This window comes from Cebidichthys violaceus, unplaced genomic scaffold (genome assembly GCF_023349555.1).
Source record: "Cebidichthys violaceus isolate CVI_PGR_0920_01 unplaced genomic scaffold, fCebVio1.0.p SCAF_5, whole genome shotgun sequence".
Lineage (NCBI taxonomy): Eukaryota > Metazoa > Chordata > Actinopteri > Perciformes > Stichaeidae > Cebidichthys > Cebidichthys violaceus.
In genome coordinates, this window is record NW_027176705.1 from 18,495,321 (window position 1) to 18,520,442 (window position 25,122).

At 42.6% G+C, this 25,122-nt stretch overlaps 1 protein-coding gene across 1 annotated transcript; it reads left to right on the forward strand.

Annotated features, from left to right (window-relative positions):
• The first annotated feature begins 798 nt into the window (after nucleotides 1–798).
• Nucleotides 799–24,476, forward strand: LOC137887759 (anoctamin-9-like). The gene is made up of 24 exons (XM_068730951.1): nucleotides 799–1,054; nucleotides 3,640–3,705; nucleotides 4,372–4,494; nucleotides 4,610–4,749; nucleotides 7,627–7,676; nucleotides 8,980–9,038; nucleotides 10,391–10,470; nucleotides 11,073–11,207; nucleotides 11,844–11,937; nucleotides 12,596–12,656; nucleotides 12,762–12,844; nucleotides 14,483–14,587; nucleotides 14,999–15,163; nucleotides 16,166–16,202; nucleotides 16,424–16,535; nucleotides 17,127–17,181; nucleotides 17,267–17,364; nucleotides 17,471–17,667; nucleotides 18,200–18,352; nucleotides 20,741–20,885; nucleotides 20,977–21,099; nucleotides 21,196–21,289; nucleotides 21,386–21,498; nucleotides 22,243–24,476. Exons 1-24 carry the CDS (start codon nucleotides 1,034–1,036, stop codon nucleotides 22,274–22,276), a joined length of 2,343 nt encoding a protein of 780 aa, XP_068587052.1. The 5' UTR covers nucleotides 799–1,033; the 3' UTR covers nucleotides 22,277–24,476.
• The last annotated feature ends 646 nt before the right edge of the window (nucleotides 24,477–25,122 follow it).

The window sequence follows — 25,122 nt, forward strand, 5'->3', positions numbered from 1 at the left end:
GAATATCCAGCTTGTGAGCAAGACATGAACTAAAATAATAAAGCTCCTTTAACTATATTTTGACTTACAGTGTCCAGACATCTTTATAAAATTAGTTAATAATTGTATAGATGTGCACACGCAAAGTAACCCATATTTAAATCCAGGTCAAAAACATTCCTATTTTAGTGTGCTTATGATTGAGCTATATGTTTTTACCATGTTTCAGTTACTATATTATCTACTTTGTATTAAGATAAAATAATCCTTTTTGCAGTGTTACAGCAGCAGCAATAACAATATTTCGCTCTGAGCTGTAGTGGAGTAGAAGTATGAAGTAGCAAAGAATGGAAACACAAGTAGTTGGGAAGTACAAATACTTCAAAGTTGTACTTAAAATATAGTACTTGAGTAAATGTACATACCGGTAGTTACTTTCCACAACTGGTATGACTTCTTAGAACTTATCACTGCTTTGTGTTGTTGTGTGGGAGGGTTGATGTGACAGTTTGGGCTGTACACTGTTTCTTTTTTGTAGACCTATGTATGAATGTAATTAGTTATTATTTATCACTAGTACTCAGCATTGTCATGTACTAAAGTACTTTAAAAAAATATTTCCACTGTGCAAACTGAGTTGCAGTGTTTATGTTAAAACTGACTTCAGAAGTACACGAAAAGTTCACATTTTCCATTTTTCCCTGCGGAATTGAACGCAACTCTAGATGGTCCTGTCGTGGCAGAAGATGACGTCAGCGGCTGCAGGTGATACGGCACACCTTTACATGAAAAAAAAAAAAAAAAAAACTTCACCTGTACACGTGCGCACACAAACATGAAACATGGAGGCATGCGGAAGTGAAGCGAGGAGCGGAGCTATCGACGAGATACATGCTAATTATTTTTTTGGTGATAGCTTGATGCTAATGACGGAGTGATGGAGGTACTGAATGTTAATGAGCAGCGGGAAGGAACATGTAGACTCTTTTCTTGTTGGATGTAACGCCACTTTTCTTTGACCGACCTTCACGTCAACACTGGAACAACTTCCAACATGTTCTTCAAAGCTGTCGAGGTAAACACCGAGCTGGTAGTGCTAAAATGTGTCAGTTGGAATGATTGAGTAATGCTAACTTAGACAGCTACCTCTACTGCAGTACGAGCCTACTTTATACTAATACGTGTTGAAGAGTTCCGGTCACCCGTTACTCCGCGGCTGTTTTAAAGACAAAGTATGTGATGTTCACTTAGCTGCTAGATTCAGATTCAGACATGTTTGTTTATCACAAGAAGGGCAGTTCATCAGCAGCTTTGCCCAGTGCTGAACTCAGAGGTCGGGTTAGGGTTACATCAACACACACAACAATGCTATAGTTCATATACACATATCTAACAGCAAAAACAGACTGCTTTAAAAATCCACAACACATGTAGTCTTTTCTCTTTCTGTTTAAAAAGTCACTTGACTTAACAATTATTCATATAAAGCTAATTTAATTTCATTGTAACAGGACTCCAAACTTTGTCCAATTCATCGGGGAGTTTCCTCAAATGGTATTTAACTTTTTCAAAGGGGACACAGGTGAACTGAATCACATGCATATATAGAGAGAGACAGCAGTCTCACAATACCAGCATTCTGTCATTGCACTTATTCGGATAGTTTCAATGTTTCTGCTGAGGTTTAATCTCCTTAAAGGAACAAACAGGTGTCTGTGAGCAGTTCCAAAACATCTGCAGCTGTCCCGTTCCTACTTTACATCTGGGACTGACCTGGGAACTCTCGTGCATTATTACATATTTCTGCATTTTGTTAAAATACCGCAGATTTAAAGCTGCAGCCAATGTTTACTTTTATAATCAATTAATCTGATGATGGGTTTAGTCTATAAAATGTCATAAAATAGTGAAAAATGACATAACTTCTCGAAGCTCGAGGTGAAGATTTCAAATGTAATGTTTTGTCCAAAATGAGTCAGTTTGATATTGTAGAAGAATAAAATCGCAGGAAAATTCTGAAGCTAAATCAGAGAATGTGTTAAAAATGATTTGATCGACAAATCTGTCATCAAAATTGATCAGCTGATTAATCAGTTCTGAAGCAGATGCGTCCGACTACTGATGGTGAAAATCAGGAGAGAATAAATAAATGTGAAGTGTGTGGGCCTGAAGTGAAACCTGTTTATCACTTGCAGCAGTAAAGGTCACACCCATGCTGAAGGTTCACTGCAGTGTATCTGGATCAAGTATCGCTCCCAGAATAGAAACAAGAGTTTATCAGTCAGCTTATCTGCGCTGTAAATGGTGCGAGGGCAGAGGAATATGTGCTTAACAGAGCAAAGCAGAGGGTGAAATGTGGGAGACAACGGGAGACGACCGCCGTGAGACACCGAGTGTGTCGGGCAGGCCTGGACCTGTAGGCTGAATGTCTGTAAGACAGGAAGACAAAGACTCTCCGCCGCTGTTCACCAATATGTTTGAGCTGTGAATAAATGTATGTAGGTGAATGAAACGGACCACGTGAACAAGCAGAAGGATGATTTAAGAGTTTACAGTTAGACGGGTGGAATGTTGATGTTATTCCACGGATCACACCGCGACGGAAACTGCAGATCTTTTCCCACGCACAGCCCACATGTCCACTTTATTTGGTCCACCTGCTCAAACTAATGCAGTGTGATAAAACAGTCGTTATATAATCCTCCTTCAAGATGGTTCTAATGTTCAGATTTAGAGAGGTGTTCATCATCATTTGCTGCTGTTGAATTGTGTTATGCTAACAGGGGTTTACGTTATCTAGCCTACCCTCATTGATAGATAATGACAACTCTACAGTGCATGCAAAGGATAAAGATGAGAAACATTTACATTACAGTCACTTAGCAGACGCTTTTATCCAAAGCGACTTACAATTCAGTATCTATCTACACACCGTAGACACAGCGGTTAAGTGTCTTGCTCAAGGACACATTGACATGTGTCTTGCTCAAGGACACATTGACATCAGAGCAGGAGCGGGTAGAGGAGAGGAGCAGACGGGTAGAGGAGAGGAGCGGACGGGTAGAGGAGCGGACGGGTAGAGGAGCGGACGGGTAGAGGAGAGAATCATTGACATGAGAGCAGGAGCCGGGGATCGAACCCTCTGATTGAAAGGCGGCCCTGCTCTCCACTTCGCCACGGTCACCCATTTACCAGTTTAGGCCAATATCCTAATCCTACCAATTTAATTTAATACATTTTCTTTCTATTTCCGTCTCTAACAAACAAGAGGTGCTGTTGTTCACAGGACGCTGCTGTTACCTGGGGGAATTGGCTGCTGTGATGGAACCTCATTTAAAAAAAAAAAAAAAAAAAGCTCCGACTGTTACGGAAAGAAAGCAACCCAAATGTTGTGTAAAGCACGAGGGGGCCGTTCACCCACCCAAACACAGCGTAAACGTAAAACAATGCTAAGCTATTGTAACAGTAGAGAAAATACCTCATCCCTGCAGCACGTGTAGCAATGCAAGCTAAAGCTAGCTGCCACCATAAGCTAACTGGTCATACCTTCTGTCAGAAGTAACACTCACTTCAACTGTAAATGACACTAATAAGTCACGATTGTAAAACATGCTGCACTGTGTGTAGTTTTAATGCTAACCTTATCTCTGTGTGTCAAAGGAAGACATTGAGCTGTGGGACAGACAGAAGGAGCATCACAGCTCTGAGCCTTTACTTCATTCACTGGTAAGAATCCCCGCCTCTCTTCTGAACTTTCCATACATCAACACGATAACTGTAGACCGAGGTCATCGCTGACATGCAAACGGAGACTATATCTGCTCGTATGAAAGGATTCTTTGTCTCTGCGTTGGACAGATTCACCTGTGTGCTGTGAGACATGAAAAGAGTTTTATCTTAAAGGTCCTTCTGTCACTGTTCAAGATAAAACGGTGTGTTCATGTCAGCTGTGTCATTTGCGTCTAGTATCTTGTTTAATGGGTCTGTCAGGTTAGGTGTGCTCATTAGTTCAAAGATGGTGTCACCTGGCTCAAAGGCTGCAACATAAGAGAGACGAGTTAAAAGTAATAGACGTTTATTTAAAGAACGAATAATTAAACTAAACAAATAAGCAGCTGTGTCATCCAAAGGAGGAGGCAGAGAAGAGGGGGCCCATCTGTGTTCAGGTGCATTCCCACCAGGCTCAGGTGTGTCCCATCAGCTGCCGAGCAACAACCTGAAAGACAGAAAGAGAAACAGGACACAGACCCGTAGTGGAAGGGAGGGGTCGGGGTGGTGGACAAATCTGAGACGAAAACTTCTTTTGAGCTGCCTCACGATGTAATCGATGTGAATATGTCTCTGCTTTTTGTTGTTGTTGTTGTTGTTGTTGTTGTTGTTGTTGTTGAACAGCCCACCCACAGGACATTTGACTATGTGCTGGTGGCACACAAGGTGGACGATGACACCGACCAGAAGGCTCTGAGACAGAGAGCCTTCATCCAGCAGCTCGAAAAGAAAAACATAACCATCACTGTGAGTCTGCTTCCTTCACCGTCCCACAGTTCTGTAAAACACCCTGACTTGATACATGACGTAATATAATGGGAGAGATTGTTCCTTTAATGTTTGTGTTGTTTTTGTGTCTTAGAGGATCGTCCATGATGACAAAGTGTTTTTCGGCCTTCGTGCTCCCAGTGAGATGTTTGAAGACTACCAATACCTGCTCAAAGTCTCGGACTCCTGCAACTGGTGTGGAGATGTAAAGGGCTCCGTCAACCAGGCTACCAGGTAACACTCATACACATACATACAGTAAGTACACGTCTCTCTCTCTCTCTCTCTCTCTCTCTCTCTCTCTCTCTCTCTCTCTCTCTCTCTCTCTCTCTCTCTCTCTCTCTCTCTCTCTCTCTCTCTCTCTCTCTCTCTCTCTATATATATATATATATATATATATATATATATATATATATATATATATATATATATATATATATATATATATATATATACATACACACACACACACACACACAAGAACCATCACGGGAGCACAGCAATGTGATAAACTGTCATTATGTGTCTATATTTATCCCGTTAAGGGGGAAATTTGCAGTGGGACAGTAGGGGGACAGTGTCTTGCTCGAGGACACTTTGACTCAGAACACATCTCAGCCAAGGATTGAACAGTCAACCCTCCAGTTACCAGACAACCCTCTTAGCCCAGTGAGCTAGTCGCGTAAAATACACTGCATTCGTCCACAGCCGTGCGTGGCTTTGTTCCTCTTCACCTGCTCCTCTCCTCTACCTGTCTGCTCCTCTCCTCTACCCGTCTGCTCCTCTCCTCTACCCGTCTGCTCCTCTCCTCTACCCGTCTGCTCCTCTCCTCTACCCGTCTGCTCCTCTCCTCTACCCGTCTGCTCCTCTCCTCTACCCGTCTGCTCCTCTCCTCTACCCGTCTGCTCCTCTCCTCTACCCGTCATCTCCTCTCCTCTACCCGTCTGCTCCTCTCCTCTACCCGTCATCTCCTCTCCTCTACCCGTCATCTCCTCTCCTCTACCCGTCTGTTCCTCTCCTCTACCCGTCTGCTCCTCTCCTCTACCCGTCTACTCCTCTCCTCTACCCGTCTACTCCTCTCCTCTACCCGTCTACTCCTCTCCTCTACCCGTCCTCTCCTCTCCTCTACCCGTCATCTCCTCTCCTCTACCCGTCTGTTCCTCTCCTCTACCCGTCTGTTCCTCTCCTCTACCCGTCTGCTCCTCTCCTCTACCCGTCTGTTCCTCTCCTCTACCCGTCTGCTCCTCTCCTCTACCCGTCCTCTCCTCTCCTCTACCCGTCCTCTCCTCTCCTCTACTCGTCCTCTCCTCTCCTCTACCCGTCCTCTCCTCTCCTCTACCCGTCCTCTCCTCTCTTCTACCCGTCCTCTCCTCTCCTCTACCCGTCTGCTCCTCTCCTCTACCCGTCCTCTCCTCTCCTCTACCTGTTTGCTCCTCTCCTCTACCCGTCTGCTCCTCTCCTCTCCTCTCCTCTACCCATCTGTTCCTCTCCTCTACCCGTCCTCTCCTCTCCTCTACCCGTCTGTTCCTCTCCTCTACCCGTCTGTTCCTCTCCTCTACCCGTCCTCTCCTCTCCTCTACCTGTTTGCTCCTCTCCTCTACCCGTCTGCTCCTCTCCTCTCCTCTACCCGTCTGTTCCTCTCCTCTACCCGTCCTCTCCTCTCCTCTACCCGTCTGCTCCTCTCCTCTACCCGTCTGCTCCTGTCCTCTACCCGTCTGCTCCTCTCCTCTACCCGTTTGCTCCTCTCCTCTACCCGTCTGCTCCTGTCCTCTACCCGTCCTCTCCTCTCCTCTACCCGTCTGCTCCTGTCCTCTACCCGTCCTCTCCTCTCCTCTACCCGTCTGCTCCTCTCCTCTCCTCTACCCGTCCTCTCCTCTCCTCTACCCGTCCTCTCCTCTCCTCTACCCGTCCTCTCCTCTCCTCTACCCGTCTGCTCCTCTCCTCTACCCGTCCTCTCCTCTCCTCTACCCGTCCTCTCCTCTCCTCTACCCGTCCTCTCCTCTCCTCTACCCGTCTGCTCCTCTCCTCTACTCGTCCTCTCCTCTCCTCTACCCATCCTCTCCTCTCCTCTACTCGTCCTCTCCTCTACCCGTCTACTCCTCTCCTCTACCCGTCTGCTCCTCTCCTCTACCCGTCCTCTCCTCTACCTGTTTGCTCCTCTCCTCTACCCGTCTGCTCCTCTCCTCTCCTCTCCTCTACCCGTCCTCTCCTCTCCTCTACCCGTCCTCTCCTCTCCTCTACCTGTTTGCTCCTCTCCTCTACCCGTCTGCTCCTCTCCTCTCCTCTCCTCTACCCGTCTGTTCCTCTCCTCTACCCGTCCTCTCCTCTCCTCTACCCGTCTGTTCCTCTCCTCTACCCGTCCTCTCCTCTCCTCTACCTGTTTGCTCCTCTCCTCTACCCGTCTGTTCCTCTCCTCTACCCGTCCTCTCCTCTCCTCTACCTGTTTGCTCCTCTCCTCTACCCGTCTGCTCCTCTCCTTCTATTTCATCTTTGTCTATGAAACACGATACTTCCAAAGCCCTGGTGACTGATATAAACTTGCCCTCCTGTCAGAGCTGGGGAATATGGATCCACCCAAAATTCTTTTAATACACAAAGGTGTTTAATTTGTTCTTCAGGGAGAAGTGAGCAATGCAACACATCAAAATGTACAACACACTGATCATACAGTACAGATGTAAAGTAGAGAGGTACTTTATTGTCAATATGTTGTATAATTTTGTCTTTTTCTTTCAAATGTATTCAAATCAACGAGTCAGGATTTACAGCAATATTTATGTCAAAGGAAGTTCATATTGAAGCTTGGTGCTGGAAATACAATTTTAAAGTTGTCCTCTTCAGTTGTGTTTTAGGATCACAGAATCCCAACTTTCTGTGTGTTGAAACAACACAGCTGAGCACCGAAAAACTTGAAACTGCAATGAGAGCAGAGCTTTATCTTATTTTTCATAGACAGATGGATTGACTGATTCTAAGCTGCAGGATGCATGTGTAGGGTGTTTACCAGCACCTGTGCAGTCAAAACACACCATGTTGTATAAAGCCACTCATTCTGACTCTGCTGATGCAGTTTTTCTTTCTCTTTACTTGAACTAAATATTTTTTCTCCAGGATCCGAATTGTGCATTTCATCCTTCATCAGACCTACATCAACACAGGAGGTGAGTGTGATTAGCTTTGCAGACCTGCAGCAACCATAGCAAGATATAATCCACGCAGCCATGAATATTAGAATCTAACATCAATCAATCCAACTTCATTTATGGAGCACTTTTTGAATATTTGTAGATCCTCTGGAAGGCTGTTCCAGCGGCTTTGAGATTAATAACTCAAAACAACATTGACAAACGTTTTTGTTCTGCTTTGTGGAACAGTTAAGAGAAGAACTGGATGATCTGAGGGGCCCCCCTGGTTCATAAATCAAAAGCATTTCGTAGAAGTAGTCTGGTGCACAGCCATGCAGTGCCTTATAGACTAATATTTATTTTTTTAAATCGATACGAAAACAGGAAACCAGTCTAAGGATTTTTTGCGGGAAAATCGGCGGTTCAATCCCTGGCTCCGCTAGTCCATGTCCATGTGTTCTTAGGCAAGACACTTAACCCCAAACAGCTACCGTAGGCTGTTCCTACGGCGTATGAATGTTTGAATGTTATATAGTCCTGATGGACAGGTGGCACCTTGCATGGTAGCCCCTGTCATCAGTATGTGAATGGCTGAATGATGACATGTAGTGTTAAAGAGCTTTGAGTGGTCGGAAGAATAACAAAGTACAGTCCATTTACCCTTTACCTTACTCATTTTTTTACGTTTTATCATCCTTCACAGCCTCATAGATCCTCTGCTGATATTTTTTTTAAATACAAACTGTCACACAAGTAAGAAAATCGGCAGCGTAGCCTTTTTTTTTTAAAACTATGTCACTAAACTATGGAGTTCCCTACCAAAGGCTATAAGAGATGAGAGCTCTGTGAAAATGTGTTTATTTTGCATTACCTTTAATTAACTGTAGATCTTCCTTTGTTTTAATCTTTAACATCTTTTGCTCTTATAGCTTCCTTAGTTTTATTGTTTGGTTTTATCGGGCAGTATTTGCATGTTTTCATTTGTTAGTTTTTTTTTTATTCATTCTCTTGTTTCTTTACTTTGTTGTAAAGTCCTTTGAACTGCTCGCCCTGTATGAAAGGTGCTGTATGAATACAGTTTATTATTATTATTATTATTATTATTATTATTACAGCATTTAGCGCTGACATTTGACGTAGTTTAACGCATCAATCAGCTTCTCCTGCAGCTCTTTTATTTGATCACATTTGTTGCAGAGACATTTTCCCTTCAGTCCTCCAAGCTGACGATTAACAACATGTCACAGGGTTCATGTGTTTCTGCTCGCTCTCGGCGGTCATGTTGTGATATGAGACAAACGACAGCCTCTCATGCGGATATGCTCTGCTTTTTTTTCAGAGAGCCTCGAAGAACTGTTGATGAAGGATGTGTTTGAAACCATGTTCTGCCTCCATGAGGTGAGTCAACCGTTGACTGATCTCATTAAACAGATATTGAACTGAAAGAAATGTTTGTGCTAAACATGCTCAGTATACACAGATAAAAATGATTCACACACACAGCAGAAAGTATGAAATGTTGATTAGTCTGTCACATTGAAATAACAACTGTAGCTGCTACATCTGACACACCTTAATTGAAAGAAGGTCCTGATTCAAAGCTACTATGGTGATCAGTTTAAGTAATTGATCTGAGATGAATAAACGTTTAACTGAGAGAAGGTGACTCCTAAAACTTGACAGGAAGCGAGGAGACGTCAGTTAACTTCATTAGAGACAGCTGCCGTGAGCTGCCACCGGGGACATTTGTCATTTAAACCGGTGAAGGTGATGAACGTTGGTTAAAAGTGTTTTCCATAATAAGGAAGAGAGAGAAACGATAGCGTTGGAGTAGATCCTTAAGGGGAAGACTCTGTGCCTTTTTATGTCGATGGCCATTCAGTGTTGATGGTAAATGTAGTCGATTGACACAGTTATTTGACACAGTGATGTAGTCATGAGTGCCCGAGATATGAGTGCATAGGATGTTATGGAGGATGCATTTTACAGGGTTTTGGCTGACTCTAATATTCAGCAGTATATTTTCGAGGGGGCCCTCCAGAACCTGAGCTGCCGAGAGCAGACAGTAGTTGTTGTATGAGTAGTGTAGGTCATTTGGAGAAACGGTGTGTGTGTGTGTGTGTGTGTGTGTGTGTGTGTGTCTGTGTGTGTGTGTTGAAACCATCTAAAAAAAATGTATCGGTACCACCGTCCCATTTGGTGGCAGCCATAAATTGGGGAACAGAGCTGGCATCTCGACCGCTTACCCCGTCTTTCTTTTCATGTAAACAAACATTTAATTGTTACAATTCAGAAAATGAATGAATATTTGGTTGTTACGATCAGGATTGATGTTGGTTAAAATATGTTATTCAGTGAAAGTGGTAATTAATATTAATATATCATTTATGGCACTTTTGTGAAGGGGACATTTTTGTTCTTCAAGGACATCAGAGCAGCTTTTTAACAGTAAGGCACAAGGGTTAAAAATCAATGAAAGTGGTCCTCACTTATTTATTTATTTTGTGCAAATGTCTAGTGTGGAGGAATACATGGAGCCTTCAGATATTATGACAGAAGACCTTTGACACTTTGCCCTGAATAGGAGGGTTAGAGTCAGTCACTCACCGGTGCAGCCAAATCCTTTTTCACGCTCACACATTTAGACACACTATGTTTGCCCAGATGTTGTAATGTTGATGTGAAACAGTGTATTAGCATATAGGATAAGCACCTGACGTCTACGTGTTGATCTTTCCCATGATTCTCAGAGAAAATCTCAGAAACAGCTGAGGAAAGAGTGGGCTCGATGGTCGGGTCTGTTTACAGGCCAACCAGTCAACAAAGTCAAGTCAGTAACTGTAACTGTCTGTCTGACTGTCTGTGGGTAACTGTCTGTCTGTATTCGTCCTCCTGTCTGTATGTCTGTCTGACTCTCTGTGTCTGTCTGTCTGTCTGTCTGTATGTCTGTCTGACCGTCAATCTGTAACTGTCTCTCAGTCTGTGACTGTCTGTCTGTCTGTCTGTCTGTATCCATCCTCCTGTCTGTCTGTCTGTCTGATCGTCAATCTGTAATTGTCTGTCAGTCTGTAACTGTCTGTCTGTCTGTCTGTCTGTCTCTGTTAAGGATGTTAACATATTGGATTAAGGAAAGTAGAATGTAAAACTTGTTGCATTTATTTAACCAGAGGTTTTCAAAGTGAGAATAATACATTTTTTTGTCTATTCCATACATTCATGGTAAGGGTGGCATCGGGTTAAGAAAGGTAGTCCAGATTCCCTTCTCCCCAGCAACATTGTCCAGCTCCACCTGGTGGACCCCGAGACATTCCCAAACCAGATGAGATGTATATAGATGGTTCTACCCCGAAGTCTCCTACCAGCTGGACGTGCCTATGAAGTTGACGTGTTGGTGTGTTACATCATGCCTGCCTGTGTGTTTCCCCCCTGCAGGAGGTACTTTGGAGAGAAAGTGGCTTTGTACTACCTGTGGCTGGGCTGGTATACCAAGCTGCTGGTTCCAGCTGCTGCTCTGGGTGTTGTGGTGTTCCTCTATGGACTTGCCTTCTTTAACACCAACCCTCTCATGTGAGTCGGATGCTGTGGAAGTAATATCCTGTGGAGTAATGTTACGTAACGTGATCATTGTCGTCATTGTGATCAAAAGTCTTTTTGATGCTGTGTAGAATTTGAAAATGTCTGACTTTGGGGAATGATGATGATCATGCAGACGTGACTGTCCATGAGATCTCACTACTATCACACATACCATACTGCTGAACAGTTTAAGCTGCTATTAATTAAGGAATAAATAATAATAAAATCATAAAAACAGTAAATCGGAAGTCGTGATGATGAACAGAATATTAAGTTTATCTTAGTTATATGTATTTTTTGTTGTTAATTTCTGTATTAAATTCTAAATTCATTCACCACTTGTGAATTTTACTCATACCTCAGAGAAAATTCTAAAAACAAGAAAATTGGTAAATGCCACAGATTCTCCTAAGAATCAATCTGTTTGGTCCGACTGGTTCTTGCATGAGTTCCTATGTCTCTTGACTTAACAGCAAGTCTTTGTTATGAGTGGTGGACTTTTTTAATTGGACTACTGGATGATGAGAAGCCAGTTGTTCCTATTAACTAGGTTTGTTTTTAAAAAGAAAAAGAAAAAGCAGCACGATTGACCTTTTATTTCCAGTTTGTCTCTCTGTGTGTCCTCAGTAAGGAAGTGTGTCAGTCCAGCATCATTATGTGTCCTCGCTGTGATAAGAGGTGTCCAGTGTGGCAGCTGTCAGACACCTGCACCTACGCTAAGGTGAGCTCATCCATTTCATTGTCATTAGCTCTTATCCCAGCTCTGTTCCATGTCTTCCTGCGGCTGTCACGCACTCTTAGATATTTACACTCAAAATATTTACACCTATCAACTACTAGGTGTAACAATGATAATGATCATATTGTTGGTTTGTGCGACCTTAAGACACTACACGTGTTTTAGCGTGTCAATATCAAATAGCATATCAAACCACTGCTTTGCTAAACATTAGGTCCAACATATTCTTTAGTCCCCCAGTTTGAGTCAAACCCCCAAATACTGCATTCTGAAATAACACAACTTATACTTTCTCTCTCTTCTCACCTGGTAAAACTGTCTAAAATGTTTGTAACGCAGGTTTTATGCAAATAATTTCAGCCCAATCCATAAGAACACAATATTTTCTCAGACTTTGAAAAGCTACTACTAATATATATATCCAAAATTGTGTCACGCTAATTGTCCTAACTATAAGTTTATTATGATGGTCTATGCTGTTCATACGACCTCTGTGACACATTTGTCCGTCCAGGAGGAAGGATCCCTCCTCAACTCAAGACACAAACATATTCCTGGTTTTCTGAAAAGATGGTCCTGCTTTTATTGTGTGTTTGTCATATTTATGATATTGCGTCTTGTTTTGTTTGTATCCACACAGGTCAGCCACCTGTTTGACAATGAGGGGACTGTGGCTTTTGCTATGTGCATGGCAATCTGGGGTGAGTGTCTGCATTGACCTGATCTGATGTATGGTGACGTCTAATCCAATGTGACCTGTTGTGATGTGGAGTCCCTCTTTAACTGGTTGCATCTGTGTCTTTCAGCCACGCTGTTCCTGGAGCTGTGGAAGAGACACAGAGCCAGACATGTTTCTAAGTGGAAGGTCTATGACTGGTGTGAGGAGGAGGTACTTCTGACACATCTAGTCTAGATCCTCTGTAGTGTTGTGTTGCACCTCACTAATGGCATCCTTACAATATTGTGACATGCAGATTTCAAAAATCTGAGACTTATATACATATATCACAAGTTGTTATTATAGTAGTTGTTATTATAGTATATGCAATACTATAATATTAATATGCAGTAAAACAGTACACACACTATCTAGTTTTAGTGCAGAAAAACAGTATACACACTATCCACTTAATGTGCAGTAAAAGAGTATACACACTATCCACTTAATGTGCAGAAAAACAGTATACACACTATCCACTTAATATGCAGTAAAAGAGTATACACACTATCCACTTAATGTGCAGTAAAAGAGTATACACACTATCCACTTAATGTGCAGTAAAAGAGTAAACACACTATCCACTTAATATGCAGTAAAAGAGTATACACACTAGCCACTTAATATGCAGTAAAAGAGTATACACACTATCCACTTAATATGCAGTAAAAGAGTATACACACTATCCACTTAATATGCAGTAAAAGAGTATACACACTAGCCACTTAATATGCAGTAAAAGAGTATACACACTAGCCACTTAATATGCAGTAAAAGAGTATACACACTATCCACTTAATATGCAGTAAAAGAGTATACACACTATCCACTTAATATGCAGTAAAAGAGTATACACACTATCCACTTAATATGCAGTAAAAGAGTATACACACTATCCACTTAATATGCAGTAAAAGAGTATACACACTATCCACTTAATATGCAGTAAAAGAGTATACACACTATCCACTTAATATGCAGTAAAAGAGTATACACACTAGCCACTTAATATGCAGTAAAAGAGTATACACACTATCCACTTAATATGCAGTAAAAGAGTATACACACTATCCACTTAATATGCAGTAAAAGAGTATACACACTAGCCACTTAATATGCAGTAAAAGAGTATACACACTATCCACTTAATATGCAGTAAAAGAGTATACACACTATCCACTTAATATGCAGTAAAAGAGTATACACACTATCCACTTAATATGCAGTAAAAGAGTATACACACTATCCACTTAATATGCAGTAAAAGAGTATACACACTAGCCACTTAATATGCAGTAAAAGAGTATACACACTATCCACTTAATATGCAGTAAAAGAGTGTACACACTATCCACTTAATATGCAGTAAAAGAGTGTACACAGGTGTGATTTTCCAAAATGATCTACAATAAAGCAAGAACTTCTCGGATAATTTCCTGATCCTCACTGACTTCATGTTGTATAACATAACAGTCGGTGGTCACATTAGCTGGGTGATACTGGGAACATGAATTGAATGAAAATGTAATGAATTTAGGGTTTTATGTTGATGAGTAAATTCCACTCTTACTGTAGTGAGATACTTTTCAATACTTCCACATATCTGGATGTATTACATGCAGCTTTGAAGTTTTCTTGTCTATAAATGATGGTTTTCATTTGCACTGAGCTCAATTTGACACCAAGTTCTTTTCCATAGAAAGTCTGCTCTTTTTCCTGTTACAGCTCTATGTTAAAGTACGATTCCAGGACACAAAAGTCCTTGTAATACCCCTTCAATGTGTGAGCGACATCTCTGTGTGTTTACAGGAGGAACTGATTTTGGAAATAGTCAATGATCCAAACTGTAAACCCAAACACTTCAGACACTCCTACCTACGCAGCACCCTGGTCCTCATTCTGGTAACTCTCATGGTAAGACACACACACACACACACACACACACACACACACACACACACACACACACACACACACACACACACACATATCTGTAGTCTGATACCTAAAGAGTTTAGTGGGTGTGGGCTGAAGCGCTACCTGATAGGCATGATTCAGGGAAAAATCATTTTCAGTAAATGTATATCTCCCTGCACAGATCACCAACTGCTGAAATGTTCACCTGCTCAAATGAAAGTGTTTCACAACCTAAAGATCCGTTTAATTCTCATGGAACAACAGCTGTAACGTCATATTATTGTCAGTCAAACAATCCTAATTATCTCCTGCTGATGCGGTAACATGATTGCATTCATTGTAAAACGATTGCTACGACGGTGCATTAGAAAGAACGAGCAACATTTGGTGTGTTTGTGTGTTTTCTAGCTGATACTGATCATTGGTCTTGCTCAAGCCCTGGTGGTGTTTCGAGTGGTGGCCGCCCCCTTGATGTCTGAAGGCAGCTGGGAGTTTATCAGGGATCATGCCAACACTGTGGCTATCATGCTTGGAGCTGTGCTGCACTATCTCACCATTCAGATCATGACCCGGGTATGTATACCTGTATCCTGATCCTCATGCTGCATTCACATGTCTGTATATGGGAAGAAAAAACACATTATTCCAAGCTGTTCCTGGTGCTAACCTTGTATTCACACCACATAAGCACCCTAAATTAGCTTCTTTTGTTGCGTTTAATATTTGCAGCAGTTCCTTACGAAGTAAAACCAGATACAAACAACTCCAGTGGTGGTGCATTTGCAGCCATTCTGCCCACAGTTTGTCAACATGTCTGAAGTTCTTTTCACCAAGTAGGAGATGTTGTTGGTGTCAGAAATTCTTGAAGTCTCCAACTCCTCAAGATACCCTCACTTCGTTGTACAGGGCCCAGGTCCTTGTGTTCATCCTGCGTTATATAAAGGAAGGGGTGTGGCTAGTGTTAGCTGTCTCATCATGGGTCCAGGTGTGGGGAAAGAAACTGTAAAAACTCACAGCAACAGGATGTCCTATGACCTCATCATCAAGTATGTTCCTCCAGGATTTGAATCCCGTGGAAACACAGGCAGTGTTAAATCACAGACTAACCCTAACCCAGCTGGAACTGAAGTGAATGGGGCCAAAGTAAAATGAACATGCTGGTATTAAGAGATCAGACTCAAAGCTGGTTTGACTTTTACCATCCTGCCTTGTATATGACAACAACTTACACAAGTCAACTCGGAAGGGAGCTGAGGAAGGACAAAATAAAACTAGAGACGGCAATTTGGGCCAGTGGCCCCTTCCCCACTTCCTAGCCCCTACTTTCGGCGCTCTTTCTCTGACCACAAGTGCAATAAATGTGATAGTCTTTTAAACTGACAGAACAATCATCCCACCACTGAGGAAACAGGAAGACGGTTGTGCGTGAAGCTCCTGAAGGGCATCTGATATTTGTGAACTAGCTTGTGAACACACAGCCTTCTGCTCTTAGTAAGGTCAACCTGCCGACAATGTAATAACGATCAAATCTCTCCTGTCTTTCTGTTTGTCTCTCTCGTTCAACATCACCTGTAGGTAAACAGATGGGTGTCCCTCAAGCTGTGTCACATAGGTGAGAACAGAGTAGGGAACTTTGTTCAGTGTGTTGTGGCTAGTAAACAAAATGCAATAAAAGATCTTGAAATGCATACATCTCTCCATCGATTTAAAGCAGTTCATTCTAGTTAAAATATCTAAATACATTCTTCATATTGAATGTGAGATCAAATATTCAAAGACGTTTTGTCACATATCTCGCAGTACATGAATGCATTGCCATATGTGTGTTTTCAGAGAAGACCAACTCATTTGCAGCCACAGAGAGGAGCTTCACAGTCAAGATGTTCACCTTCCAGTTCTTCACTCTCTTCTCCTCACTCTTCTATGTGGCCTTCTTCCTGGGCAGGTACTCTGTCTGTAACTGTCTGTTCTCAGTGTGTCTCGCATAGTCCATCTACATGTCAGTGTGTCTGTCCATAACTGTCTCTCTGTCTGTAACTGTCAATTCCAAAAAAGTTTTTTTTGCATGAATGTCAACATTGCCAAAGCTTCAAGTGATAATATTATTGAGAAAAAGAACAAGGTACAATTCGTAAAATCAAGAAAATAGCATAAACGTATGATCCCTAAAGTAGCTCTACGACTTTAGTCGTGTGGTGCTGTAGTCAGGGGCGACTGTGGATCAGTAGTGGAGCAGGGTCGTCCTTCAATCAGAGGATCGGCGTTCCGATCCCTGGCTCCGCCGTCAATGTGTCCTTGGGGAAGACACTTAACCCTAACTTGCTCCTGCAGGCTGTTCCTGCGGTGTATGAATGAGTAGTTGGAGTCCTGATGGGCAGGTGGCACCTTGCATGGTAGCCCCTGTCTTTTTCCTCCAGCATGTACCGTTGTAAAACTAGAGGAAATCCTTCACTGAGTGCTGTCTGTACTGGCACCAGCCTTCAGTTCAGTGGGTTGAAATGCAGATTGCTGATGAAGCTAATGTTTTGTTGTCAAGGATAAACGGCCGTCCAGGGGACTATGTGCGTATCGCTGGATGGAGACTGGAGGAGGTGAGTAGATCGACGTTTTTAGTCTTTCATACCGCTTGTCTGCACCACGGCACTGACCCTTGGATATGTTCTGTGTGTGTTACAGTGCCATCCTAGTGGTTGTTTGACAGACCTCTTCATCCAAATGGCCGTTATCATGCTGCTCAAACAGACTCTCAACAACGTCTTTGAGTTCACTGTGCCGTAAGTGTGCTGTGTTTTCATTCAACATCTCCTGTAAGGCAGCAGGTAGTGATGAGTTGGTCTAATGTCAGACTTTGCACTCACGTGAACATGTTGTGTTTTCCAGCTGGTTTAAGAACTGTGTGAGCAAAAACTCTACGAAGAAGCTGCAGAGGAAGTGTGGTCACTGTTACAGGAAGGCGTGCCGCGACGATCAGGGACGTGTTGAACCGTGTGACATCTGCAAACTTCGGGACTGGCTGTATAATTACCACCTGGCCGGCACGGACGCCTTCAGTCTGTTCAATGAGTTCTTGGAGATGGGTAGGTCCACAGTCTCCCCCTAAACCTCACACCTGAAAATCCAACGCAATTTTCAATGGTGGGTAGTGTGCCGATACAAAGTCCCCATAGTACCCGACTGACAAATGTCAGCACTAGGATTAGGGTTAGGGTTAATGGTGCACGGGCACAAGTAAGAGTAATTATGAAACTTAGTGAAAGAAAAGAGGCTATAGGGGTAGGGGGGAAATCCCAGCTTTTCATCCCCAGTATGTTAGTCTCCCTTGTATGTGAAATCAATCCAAGGGAGAAACTCCAGGGATTTCAAGTATACACATGGTTGGGGTGAGGTCAGGTTCAGGTACTGCTGTTTTGTCAAATATTGTTTTCCGTCCTGCATAACGCCGTTATGTAACGCAGCACAATACAGTTGTGGGAAAACAACACGCATTTCTCATAACCTGTTGAACTTACTCCTAAAGCTTATTGCACAAACCTAAACGCTGTATCTTTAATGAAAGTGCTTAAAATAAATACGTTTCCATGTTACTAAATCACTGTGCATCCCCTCTAGTGGTCCAGTTCAGTTTCACCACCATATTTGTGGCAGCGTTCCCCCTCGCCCCCCTGCTGGCTCTCATCAACAACATCTTTGAGATCCGCCTGGACGCCATCAAGATGGTCCGCCTGGAACGGCGGCTTGTTCCTAGGAAGACCAACGACATCGGTGAGCTGTGTGTCTGTCAATATGTTCTGTGTAGAGTGAGCTGCTACAGCCTAAATTTCACATAACGGAATCATTTCAATAATACATGAGAACAGTGGCTTTCATGAAGTCGATGAAAATAGCAGAACTCAACAACAATATAAGAACACTACTGGTGTATGTGTGTAACAGTACCGTCTCCTGTGTACTGGTGTATGTGTGTAACAGTACCGTCTCCTGTGTACTGGTGTATGTGTGTAACAGTACCGTCTCCTGTGTACTGGTGTATGTGTGTAACAGTACCGTCTCCTGTGTACTGGTGTATGTGTGTAACAGTACCGTCTCCTGTGTACTGGTCTATGTGTGTAACACTACCGTCTCCTGTGTACTGGTGTATGTGTGTAACACTACCGTCTCCTGTGTACTGGTCTATGTGTGTAACACTACCGTCTCCTGTGTACTGGTCTATGTGTGTAACAGTACCGTCTCCTGTGTACTGGTGTATGTGTGTAACAGTACCGTCTCCTGTGTACTGGTCTATGTGTGTAACACTACCGTCTCCTGTGTACTGGTGTATGTGTGTAACAGTACCGTCTCCTGTGTACTGGTCTATGTGTGTAACACTACCCTCTCCTGTGTACTGGTGTATGTGTGTAACAGTACCGTCTCCTGTGTACTGGTGTATGTGTGTAACACTACCGTCTCCTGTGTACTGGTGTATGTGTGTAACAGTACCGTCTCCTGTGTACTGGTGTATGTGTGTAACACTACCGTCTCCTGTGTACTGGTGTATGTGTGTAACAGTACCGTCTCCTGTGTACTGGTCTATGTGTGTAACACTACCGTCTCCTGTGTACTGGTGTATGTGTGTAACAGTACCGTCTCCTGTGTACTGGTGTATGTGTGTAACACTACCGTCTCCTGTGTACTGGTGTATGTGTGTAACACTACCGTCTCCTGTGTACTGGTCTATGTGTGTAACACTACCGTCTCCTGTGTACTGGTCTATGTGTGTAACACTACCGTCTCCTGTGTACTGGTCTATGTGTGTAACAGTACAGTCTCCTGTGTACTGGTGTATGTGTGTAACACTACAGTCTCCTGTGTACTGGTGTATGTGTGTAACACTACCGTCTCCTGTGTACTGGTCTATGTGTGTAACACTACCGTCTCCTGTGTACTGGTGTATGTGTGTAACAGTACCGTCTCCTGTGTACTGGTCTATGTGTGTAACACTACCGTCTCCTGTGTACTGGTCTATGTATGTAACACTACCGTCTCCTGTGTACTGGTCTATGTGTGTAACAGTACCGTCTCCTGTGTACTGGTCTATGTGTGTAACACTACCGTCTCCTGTGTACTGGTGTATGTGTGTAACAGTACCGTCTCCTGTGTACTGGTGTATGTGTGTAACACTACCGTCTCCTGTGTACTGGTCTATGTGTGTAACAGTACCGTCTCCTGTGTACTGGTCTATGTGTGTAACACTACCGTCTCCTGTGTACTGGTGTATGTGTGTAACAGTACCGTCTCCTGTGTACTGGTGTATGTGTGTAACACTACCGTCTCCTGTGTACTGGTCTATGTGTGTAACAGTACTGTCTCCTGTGTACTGGTCTATGTGTGTAACACTACCGTCTCCTGTGTACTGGTCTATGTGTGTAACACTACCGTCTCCTGTGTACTGGTCTATGTGTGTAACACTACCATCTCCTGTGTATGTGTGTAACAGTACCGTCTCCTGTGTACTGGTCTATGTGTGTAACACTACCGTCTCCTGTGTACTGGTCTATGTGTGTAACACTACCGTCTCCTGTGTACTGGTCTATGTGTGTAACAGTACCGTCTCCTGTGTACTGGTCTATGTGTGTAACACTACCGTCTCCTGTGTACTGGTCTATGTGTGTAACAGTACAGTCTCCTGTGTACTGGTCTATGTGTGTAACACTACCATCTCCTGTGTATGTGTGTAACAGTACCGTCTCCTGTGTACTGGTCTATGTGTGTAACACTACCGTCTCCTGTGTACTGGTCTATGTGTGTAACACTACCGTCTCCTGTGTACTGGTCTATGTTTGTAACAGTACCGTCTCCTGTGTACTGGTCTATGTGTGTAACACTACCGTCTCCTGTGTACTGGTCTATGTGTGTAACACTACCGTCTCCTGTGTACTGGTCTATGTGTGTAACAGTACCGTCTCCTGTGTACTGGTGTATGTGTGTAACACTACCGTCTCCTGTGTACTGGTGTATGTGTGTAACACTACCGTCTCCTGTGTACTGGTGTATGTGTGTAACAGTATCGTCTCCTGTGTACTGGTGTATGTGTGTAACACTACCGTCTCCTGTGTACTGGTCTATGTGTGTAACAGTGTCTATGTGTGTAACAGTACCGTCTCCTGTGTACAGGCGTGTGGACGAAGGTGTTGGAGGCCATCGGTGTGTTAGCAGTGATTGCTAACGGTCTGGTCATCGGGGTCTCATCAGACTTCATTCCCCGCCTCGTCTACCGTTACCGCTATGGCCCCTGTGCTAATGGAAGCACTCACACACAGTCAGTCATATTACAGCTGGAAGAGTCACCTGATAACGCATCAGCTCACTGTGTTGTGTCTCATCATGAGTGGTTTGTGCTCTTGTTGCAGCTGCATGCAGGGCTACATCAATGACACTTTGTCCACGGCTGTTGTGTCACACATGGCAGTTAGGAACGACTTTCTCCCAGATCAGATGATCACAGACCGCGGCTTCAACGTCACACAGTGCAGGTGAGAAGACCTTAGTGTTACTCTGCTCTGTCCAAACATAACAGAAGCATGGGTCACATATCTGATTAACAGGACAAACTGTCTGTGTGCGTACAGCTACAGAGACTACAGGAGTGATGAGGACTACACTCTGACTTCTCAGTTCTGGTTGGTTCTGGCTGTGCGCTTTGCCTTCGTCATCTTGTTTGAGGTTTGTACTCCAGATACTCCGCTAAGGCAGTGTTGTCCACTTGAGCTGAAGATGGCATTGAAACAGTGTCTGTGTGTCCTGTGTGTTTTTCTGCAGCATGTTGTGGTGGTGTGCAAGTTCATAGCGGCCTGGTTCGTCCCCAACAATCCCATTCAGGTGAAGAACGATCGGCTGCTCGACAAACTGGCTCGGCTGAAGGAGGAGCTACGGTAAGTCGGCAGTACCCCAAGACAAAGGTCCAGACATGAAGCTAAAGCTCTGAAAATACACAACCGCGCTGTGGGAACACGGTCACAACATCTCCTAAAGCTGTATGGACGTCATCGACAGCTGACAGAACGTGTAGACAGTGGACAGAGAGCAGGGATGTGGTGGAGGTTAATGCTATAGTTTGGACCAGAGTCTTTTTGATCAACAATGAATGCTGTGATTGTCCATCTTTGGATGGTTATGTCTTTCTGTCAGTCTCTGTGTGTCTGTCTGTCTTCCACTTTGGTCCACACTGAAATATCTCAACAGCTATTGATTTGATTGTGATGAAACGTGGTTCGGACATTCATGTTCCCCTCGGGATTCACTGTGATCACTTTGGTGATCCTCTGACCTTTTATCTAGCGCTATCATCAGGTCAACATTTTCATGTGTCCAATACTTCGCTCTACTTTTGCCAATCTTTGTGTTTAGTGCTAAGAGGCAAATGTTAGCGACAACAGCATTATAGCGTGATGAAAGTGGGCATGTTAGCAAGACAACGACGGCATACTATTGACATGTCTTAAAATAGATTTTGTTAATGGAATTACTTTATTCAACTGTAAACTAAATCCTGACATGTTTGGAAAACAGGGACTTTCTTAATTATCCGTAGATCATCCTAACCCACCTCACAGTTTGACCGTTTCATAACATCACAGTGTTGCTCAATAATCTGTGTATTTCTTTTCTTATTTCAGTGAAATTAAACGTTGCAGATCAACAGACGTCTGACCACCTGCAGCTGACCTCGGATCTGTCTCCACTGATCAGTCCTGACTGGTTGAATTGTATCTGCTGTTGGAACATGAGACTGGACTTTACTAAACTGTAATAATGTGTGAGGTTTATGTGTTAGGGTATCATTGGATGTTTTGGAATACGTATTGAATTACCCCTGCTGACACGTCATCACACAACCGTCACACTCCATGTAACACTAGGAGTCGCGTGATGTTTTTATGTAACATTTTTAGAAAGAATATGTTGTCATTTAATGTTTTGTATAAGTTGTTGTTGTTCCCCGGAGCAGGGAACAGTTTCCTGCCCAGCGCTAGATGAAAACATCACTACTGCACATTTTACAAGATGTCTGTAAACTCCACATTGAATGTGTTCAGACAGATTAACCACAATGCACCACGGCCTACTGCGCCACATCAGACCGGCTGTTGGTGGTAGGGCGTCTGTAGGCTGACATGAAGAAGTTAATATAAAATCAGCTTTTTTTTCCTCAATTGTTTACCCAGATTTTCTGAAAGCATTCCTCAAATTCTTAAAACTCCACAAATTTCCTGCAAAATGAAACTATAATCAAAACAACGCTATATCATTACAATATGGTATTTTGTGTTTAAAAGATGCACACACTATCAAATGAATAGACATTTCTTTACTCGATGTAAATCAGTATAATCATGGGACACCTTTTTCATGTTCAGTGTTACACTATTTACCTTTTAGTAGTGTTAAATATTTTTGTATAATGCTTTTATACTCAAATATATAAACGCAAATATACTGTTATATAGACAAAAGATTTTTTACATCCCTTCAAACACAACTCTGGATGTGTGAAATGTTCTACACACAGAACTAATAACAGAAATATAGCAGCGGTTCTTGGGTTGAAGCCAACACAGACTGTTCAACATCCATCCAGTTCGGTGATGTTTGGACAAACTCTTTCATTTATGACCGAATTTGTGCGAGGCCCTTGCACATGGAAACACATCCTGTGAGTTTTGTAATGGTTGCACAAACAATTTCTGATTCAACGTCTGATTTGTGTTTTGATCTGCTTGGTTGTAACTCAGGTTTAGGAGAAGATGCCAACAATGTGCTGTAAAAAAAAAAAAAAAGGACTACAAATCAGACTGACTTTAGTGGTTCCTGGGTTTTTATGTAGCGCACATTGATCTGGAAATGTGTGCCACATTTCAGTTCAATCAATCAGACTTCCGAGTGAGGCCTTTCCAAAATCAAGTTTTAGGGCACTAACTAAAACGCCACCATGTGGCCGATTGGAGCTATTTCTTGGGAAGCACTTGAACATTATTTCCCGTTTGTTGGGCCAAGTTTCATGTTTCTAACTCATTCCAGTACATGGGACTTTGAGCCTCTGCTGCAGACAACTAATAATATTAATAACCAAACGGTCACAAACTCAATAGGGGTCTACCTCTTTGGCGGTTGAACCCTAATAAACAATAGGGTTTTGTACATCTTTGAGGCTCGAACCCCCAACGGTGTAGTGTATTGGTCCGTCCATGTTTTAGAGCTACAATCCTCACGTGAATCAGTAAATGTTTGTGTATTTTTAGCAGAATTGGTTCAGTGGTTTGGTAGATGAGTTGCATGTTGTCGTCAATGTGGCTCAAGTACCAGTATTAGGGTGTAAATAATTGAGAACAAGTTTAATGAATACTATCCCATAACTGACACTGTCAGTGCAAATATCTAATTATGAGAACTATGTTCCGTCCTTAAAAACGTTATCGGACAGAAACCATGAATATATATCACATATATATCTCTTATGTTAAGTTGATCTATGTGCATCTAGATCATTTCATGTCTTTATTAATTGTAGTTCTTGAGTGCTTTCATGTTGGAGGCTTTAAATGCTTCCTACATATGAATGTCTCTGTATCCAGGGGTGCACATCACCTAGGAATGTGTTCACACAGCCAGTCTGATTGTCTCTGCTGTAGTGAATCAGCAGGAAGCATCATAGACTGAGGAACCACATCTTATCATATTGTTTTCTAATATCCATGAAGCAAATGATTAGAGTAATGTTTTGTATGATTGCTGTGATTTGTGATACTGCTGAAATATCAACATCTGTCCCACCTCTGTTGACTTTTCTCTCTGTACTTTCATTTCCTGTAGTTTCTCCACTTATAGCTGGAGAATAAAGACGTTTTCTCAATCTTTGGCTCATTTTCTTTAAAAGCAAACGCTGAAAGTGGAAATTATAATATTTGGACAGCGAGCTGTCAGTGTCTCCATCCCTTGAATTAGATACAGAAAGGCAAACTCTCCAGATGAATTACAATTTACTCTCAAAAGACTGAAAAGTTGCTTTCATGATGATGCAAATTAAACAAATAATGATCTTCCATCCATAACTCCTAGTCAGGCGAGTGAGATGGATCAACCTCTAAAAACTAGTGAAATTGCAAACTCAATTAAGTTAATGAAAAGTGGCAAGTCCCCTGGTTCAGATGGCTATCTAATAGAGCTCTATGAAGAAAACACTGAAATATTTGTTTCTGTTTAGTTTTTTTGTCTTTTAATTGTTATTACTGTAAATAGTGATATTAATATTGGGGTGATGATGCTGTTTTTTTTATTATTATTACAGCTATTATTATTGTAATAATTACTATTATAAAACATGTAAACCAATCAACCGATGTACTATCAATTTATCTTAGCTTTTTTGTCATGAATATATCTTCTGTTTATGTACTCTTTCATATATACGGGGTGGCACCACCCACGACTTTATTATTATTATTGTTGTTACTGTTATAGTGTTGTTAGTAGTATATAAGATTAAGTGCACATGTTTA

Bases quoted from the DNA above. Each gene is read 5' to 3' on its own strand.
- LOC137887759 (XM_068730951.1), top strand. From the start codon at position 1,034: ATGTTCTTCAAAGCTGTCGAG. The intron at 11,208-11,843 runs GTGAGTCGGATG...GTGTGTCCTCAG, and splicing joins TTTAACACCAACCCTCTCAT to TAAGGAAGTGTGTCAGTCCA. The intron at 14,588-14,998 runs GTAAGACACACA...TGTGTTTTCTAG, and splicing joins TCATTCTGGTAACTCTCATG to CTGATACTGATCATTGGTCT.